Source organism: Sinocyclocheilus rhinocerous, unplaced genomic scaffold (assembly GCF_001515625.1).
Source record: "Sinocyclocheilus rhinocerous isolate Xijiao unplaced genomic scaffold, SAMN03320098_v1.1 scaffold938, whole genome shotgun sequence".
In the NCBI taxonomy this organism is placed as follows: Eukaryota; Metazoa; Chordata; class Actinopteri; order Cypriniformes; family Cyprinidae; genus Sinocyclocheilus; species Sinocyclocheilus rhinocerous.
The window spans coordinates 803,177-809,615 of NW_015665007.1; the positions used below are offsets into that span (position 1 = coordinate 803,177).

Consider the following 6,439-nt stretch of genomic DNA (forward strand, 5'->3'; position numbering starts at 1 on the left):
TGTACATTACCATGCCAATCCCTCCGAGAGTCGTCATGATAGAAATATTTTTCATAATGCTCATTATGGATAAGCCTAGTGACCTTAAAATGTTTTTGGACACTTAAGCCACACTTAAAGATGACATTGCACGAGATAATAAATATCAAACCAAATGGCATCTGCAAATAAATGCAGTATAAATATTTTTTTAGCCAAAAGGTCCCATTTTCAATGGCTTTGAGAAGTTCTAGCAGCAGAGTAACAGCAGTTGTAAAGAAACACAATAATTATGAACAAGTGCCACAGAGAGTACTTAATTTTGAACAGTAAGATTTTTATTATCTTTTAAAACCCTAACAAACTTATTTTTGTTTTGTTAAATGTGTGTTTTAGGCTGTATTTCTTTAAAGTAAACACCATTTAGTTTGAAATCTACTACAATCCACTATAATGCATGAAATACAACTTCATTAATTGTATTTAACTAAACTGAACTACAGTGCACAAACACACTAGAAATTGCAAATGAGGCAGCTAGCACTGAGAGTAATGGGTCATACAGTTAATATTGTGCACTTGGACAAGTGCAAATGCCAGATGACAACACACTTCACATCTCCAAAAACTATTGGGCATTCATCCACAGTGGGGTTTGATTCACTGGCAGGTAGACAAGAGAGAATCAGGCAAACATTATAATCCTACTTTAGAGATGAAATAATTTTAGGCATTGACTAAAACATTTTGTATGACCAAAACATTAGATCTCAATGCATTTCACTGGTTTGGATACATAATTATTTTGAGAATAAACGTCATTCCATATATTAAAATATTTTTTCTAATATCTGGCAAATTACTTACAAAACTTATAAAACAATAAATATTAAATAAAGCAGTAAAATATTTCATAAAAATAAAATGGTAGTAAAAAAAAATCTACTTAATTTTTACTATAAATCGTGAACTGCCAAATAAACATTCTAACATTTCTTGACCTCACATATACATATGTGCATATACACACATGCTTGGCATATCATTTATGGATGCTGGCTTAAAAAGATCAGACTTACCTTATCAGACGGTCTTGTGTGTAAACAAGCAGAGAGAATGCCGATAACTCAAGAGCAATGCCAGTCTCTTTTCCTATTGAATCTCAATCCCTCCCACCCTGCCTCTCTCTCTCTGCCACCCCTCTCTATCTGGTGGCATGTGCCACTGACACATGATTGTTATTGTGGTTTCACATTAGCACCCTGATTAGTAATGCCTCAATTTTACAAACAGAAAAACACCACTGCAGCAAACTGAATCACTACAAATGTTACTGTATTTCAAAGAGAAGCTGGAAAAACGATCACTTTATGATTTATTCTGGCCTGTTTTGCAAAATTATTCACATACCTCAAGTCCATGTTGGTTTGAATATGCTTCTCATGTAGTGTTGCACTCAACCCTGCAATGTAATTGTAAGAGAAAACAGTTTATTACTCAGATGTTTTAACAAGACCACCTAAGTACAAACAGATCTGCTTTTAAACAGCTGTCTGAACCGTAGGGGTCAGCTGCCCTTTTGCTGATGCTGTTTCTTAAGTAGCTCTCACCTATCTTCCTGTCTATCTGAAGGAATGGCTGCTTTAAGACACCAGATGGATGAAAGCTTCGATGGCTACCTCTCTGCTGTGATCTTGGCAGGCCACCAACGTTGGATTTCAGAAAGTACGTCTCACTCTGAGACAGAGGCAGTTGTTGGTCCTTCTCCATCTAGGTTAGAAAAGATGCTTTTTTTTCTGTTAAACCCACCAGGCAGCACATGATAACAGACTAGATGTGCTAACACCTAAAAGAAAGCACTCTTTTATATACATGTTAAAAAAATGTACAGGACCAATGACATCTAAACTGGCTGCTAAAAACAGGAACGTTAACTTCAGAACAAGTTACATTTGAATGCATATTCATATTGTAAACATAGAAATAAAATACCTTGGCTCAGTGATAACGAATTAAAAAAAATGCTTTCACATGCATTTAAATTCAGTATGGCATTCCCTGACATTATTGTACATGGATAGTAAACTGCCATCTAGTGGTCACAATCCAGAAACACCAAACAATGTAAAAAAATGTCAAAGTATGTCACCTTGATCCCTAACAAGACAACAAACCTAAATACAATAGAAAAGCTTTATTGAAAATTGACATTACAGGACTGTACATAAATAGAAAAATGATAAACCACTGTATGACCAAATGTGAGATTAGAGTAAAAAAAAAAACAGCATTAAAAAAAAATTATCACACTCGGGTACATGTTCTTGCATTTGTAAATGTGCAAATATTAAAAATACAACATTATACAATCTCCCACTTGCAGAAACTGCATGATGCCTCAGACTACAGGAACAATAATAGAATTTCAGTCCATACAAAGATCACTTCTTTATGTTACATCAAAATAATTAAAAATCAATACCTGAAAACTTGAAAGGCTCTATTGTTCATAGGTTTTTCCAAGACACAAATAAACACCTATTAAAGGTCTATTAAAATACAGAACTAGACATATGTGCACAGTAAAAACAACTGCTTATGCTGAGCGTCACAGCAGTCTTATTTTTCGAATACTTGCTGTTAAAAATGTTCATGGGAGGAACCAAACCATAAAAAGTTCAGTTAAAACCATAAAAGCATCAGTTGTTTCAATTATCCCATAATAATTTAAGACATCTGAATATGAACTAAAAATCCTCTCAGCATTCAAGCCAAACACAAACACACAAATATAAGTGACATGAAAGGGCAGAGGAAACACACACAGCTGCATCACTGATACACACACACACACACACACACACACGCACGCATCATTTTCACCTGAGCGTCACACCACCAGACTCTCTCTGCTCACAGCTCCATTCTGGACAAAGAAAACACAGCAGAACTTTGTACAAGTATAAAAATATAACATAACTGAACATTAAAGCACTGTATCCTTATCTGCTGAGCTTAACTTAACACTGACAAAGAAGAAAAGCCTGAATTTGCCATGGAAAATGACCAGAAAAATGTTTTACTTTTATTACTTTTTAGAATGTTTCAGCTAAAGACGGAAGCTTGTTTTAATCATGGTAGCATGTCCCCGTTTTTTTTTCCCCCAGCAGGGCCCTTGACTCCTGACTTGCTGAACTCTGTACCTAGGCACATAAAATAGCTAACTAAATAACTAACTAAATGGCTGGTTCTTGCCATTCAGCTGTGAATATCTTTCTTGTCATTTTGCATACTTGTTTCTTTCTAGCATCACTGCTCCACCCTGCTTTTTGAATATTTTATTATTCTGCATCATTCTTACTCGTATTTATTAATATATACGCAATACGTTATTTGCTTGTATATTGTTTACATATAGATTACTTCACATTTTGTACTATTCTGAAACACATTACATACCATGATTATTGCACAACAATGATCAATTGAACTATACTGTAATATGAATTTAAATACAAATTAAACTCAGCCAGGTACTAATAAACCAGTTTAGTATTATTTATATATTATTATAGTATTTATTAACATTTTGAATTAGCATTTATTTTTAATTTTCATAAACAAAAACTATTTTTAATAGGTTTAGTTTAAGGAAACATTAACAACACCAGCAAGGCCATCTGGATTTAGCTGGATCTTTAAAAGTGGTTTTGAGTTCATTGTCAATTCAACAACAACAAAAAATAATAATGAAATAAACAATACATAAGTTTTAATAAGCACTTTTGAATCTGGCTCTTACCTTTTTTAAGTTGCTCTTCTTGGACGATGGCAAACTGTCACTGTCCTCAGTGTAGGGAGGGGATGGAGGTGGGAAGTTGCTATGGTTTCCATGACGATTAGGGTTTCCGGAGGGCGGGGCGAGCGGCAGAGGTGGCGGTCCGCCGTGTGGCCCCCTGTAGCGGTCAGAACGGTCGCTCTCGCTGTCGAGCCGCTCACGGCTGTGGCCTCTCTGCTGCTCGACCAGCTTCTTTTTTTCCATGGCTTCCCTCAGGAAGCTGTCATCGTATGCGTCCCGACCTCCACGGCCACGGTCACGCTCCAGATCCATCAGGTCATCACGACTACGGCTGCGCTGGCCCTGAAAACCAGCCTCACAGAAGGAGTCTCCACGCCGAGGACGAGCATCAGGAGAGTAATCACGGCGCCGACGGTCATCAAAGACAGGGTCGTATCCTCGTCCACTGCTGCTCCACTCGTCATCCGAACTGGACAGAGGAAAGTCATGGGTTAAGAAGGACTGTCAAGTTAATGCATTAATTTGGCGTGATTCGAAATGATTCAGTCACTTACCCTCTTCTGCCGCCTCTAGCCCCACCATCTCGGCGTGCTGGCGGATAGTCATCTCTGTCTCCGTAATTGCGGCTGATATCGTCCAAATTTTCCATGGAGCGTGCACGTCCTCGATTGTCAGGTCCCCGCCTGGGCTCGTCCCGTCGGATGTGCTGAGAGACGCTGCTGATGGTGCTCATGTTTCCGTCCACATCATCGTACACCGTGGTAAGCTGAGGCGGTCTGGCCCGACCACGATTTCGAGAGTCTGGACCATCGTGAAGTGAGCTCACCTCGCTCATACCATCCACTGGAGGATAGACGGGAAAAACAGAATAAGACCAAAAGAGTAAAAAGGTTTTAATAAACTGAACACCTACAAATCATCCCCCAACCTTGGAAAAACAGAGAATCTACAGGAAACAAAGTTTACACAGAGTTTGTTTCCTTTAGATTGCCTGTGGACTTTTACACACACAAGTAGGGCATGTTTGTGAATTCCTAATCCTGTCAAAAATGGGTTGATTTAAATGTTCAGGAACCAGCAGAGGATCTTGATCCAGGAACATGTCCTACGCAAGTCATATTAAGCACCACTTTGTTATAACCCAACCCTCAGAGTGAAAGATAGTGTCCATCTCCAGAACTCACGACGACTGTATTTGCCTGGAGTGTTCACTGGGCGACTGGGGTCATGGTTGGCCAGCTCTCGCTCCATGTAGTAAAGCACCCGAGTTGGGTTTCCATCTTGGTCGGCCTGAACACGGTATCCACTACGGGCTGAAAAACAACACCAATATTAGATGTGAAACAGAAGGCTTCAAAGGGATAAAGTCACTTAAAATGTTATAGATGGATCGATATAGTGAGTGACGTAGTGAAGATCTCTCACTTACTTCCTCCACCATCGTGGTCTTGCAGGAGCGGCACTTGAGATCCTGCACCAACTGGAGCAGGGCGAACAAATGATCAAACAATTACACTTATTGAAGTAAAACAATGTTGTTAAACTGCTGTTTTTAAGGAAAAGAGAGGACGAGTCTACCTGAGCTGGCTCTGTCAAAGTCTCTGCCATAGCCATAGGAGGGAGGACCAGCAACGCCCACCGGCATAGGGAGCATGGGTATGCCCGGCGCAGCTCCACCAATTCCATAAGCTGGCTGGCCATACATGCTTGGGTTGTAGACGGTGTGTGCATACTGACTGGGGATGCCAGACTTTACCATTTTGCCAGCCTCATACACTGTGAACAAGTTAATTTAACATGTTAATTTAGCACAACTAATAATTTAAAACAACAATGCCAAATTAAATCCATGTTAACATATGGAGGCTTTTCTTTGCAAATATTCATGCATGAAATATTTTTAACAATTAGTTTGATTAATTCATCATTATGTCATGTAAATAATTACTGTAGATTATATATTTTTTAATCAACTGAAAGCCCTATTAAAAACAATTCACACAAAAAGGAATTTTGCAACACTTTTCTGGAACACATTTTACCACGTTCAGAGTTATTATTGTTAACTATAAATAAAACTATTAAAAAGCTTTTGTTAAAGCTGAAATAAAATAAAATCTTAATATCTTAGATGAAAAACAAACTAAACAAAAATTAGAAAGTTTACTACTAACTGTAAATAAAAACTAAAACTGAACTAAAGCTAAAACTAAAACTAAAATAAATTAAACCTAAAAATAATTATAATAGTAAAAAACTAATAAAAATGACAAAAGCAAATAGCAAAATGACTAAATATTTAACTAAAATTAAAACTGAAAATTAAAAAATAAAAGCTCAATCAAAATATTAATAAAAACTATAATAGAATATATTAGTGGTTAAACGGATCGTAGTTGATCCGTGATCCGTACGGACCAAGCCCCACGATTTGGCACGCATGTGATCTGTGGATTAATTGCAAAATTGAACCATAATAGAGTATAAGTTTATCATTTGTTCATAATTACACAAGCAAGCGAATTTTAAACAATTCCAGAGAGAAAAGGCAAAGGGAAATCGATTTGTTACTCGCGTGCTGTTCTCTACGTGCATAGCCACACACACATGAAGCGCACACACACGTTTCAGATGGCGCGCGAACACCGAACTGAATCCTCT

The 6,439-nt window shown here is 37.7% G+C and overlaps 1 protein-coding gene across 1 annotated transcript in view; it reads right to left on the bottom strand.

The window, feature by feature from the left end:
* Positions 1–2,797: 2,797 nt before the first annotated feature.
* The window catches only part of LOC107730812 (lipolysis-stimulated lipoprotein receptor-like), a 15,031-nt gene continuing 11,389 nt past the window's right edge, over positions 2,798–6,439 (bottom strand). Inside the window, exons 4-9 of the mRNA XM_016541753.1 lie at positions 5,357–5,554; positions 5,208–5,258; positions 4,963–5,091; positions 4,333–4,621; positions 3,782–4,247; positions 2,798–2,905 (exon numbers count right to left, since the gene is read on the bottom strand). Of these exons, the coding sequence (XP_016397239.1) occupies positions 2,870–2,905; positions 3,782–4,247; positions 4,333–4,621; positions 4,963–5,091; positions 5,208–5,258; positions 5,357–5,554 (1,169 nt within the window). The 3' untranslated portion in view covers positions 2,798–2,869. The remainder of the gene's footprint in view (positions 2,906–3,781; positions 4,248–4,332; positions 4,622–4,962; positions 5,092–5,207; positions 5,259–5,356; positions 5,555–6,439) is intronic.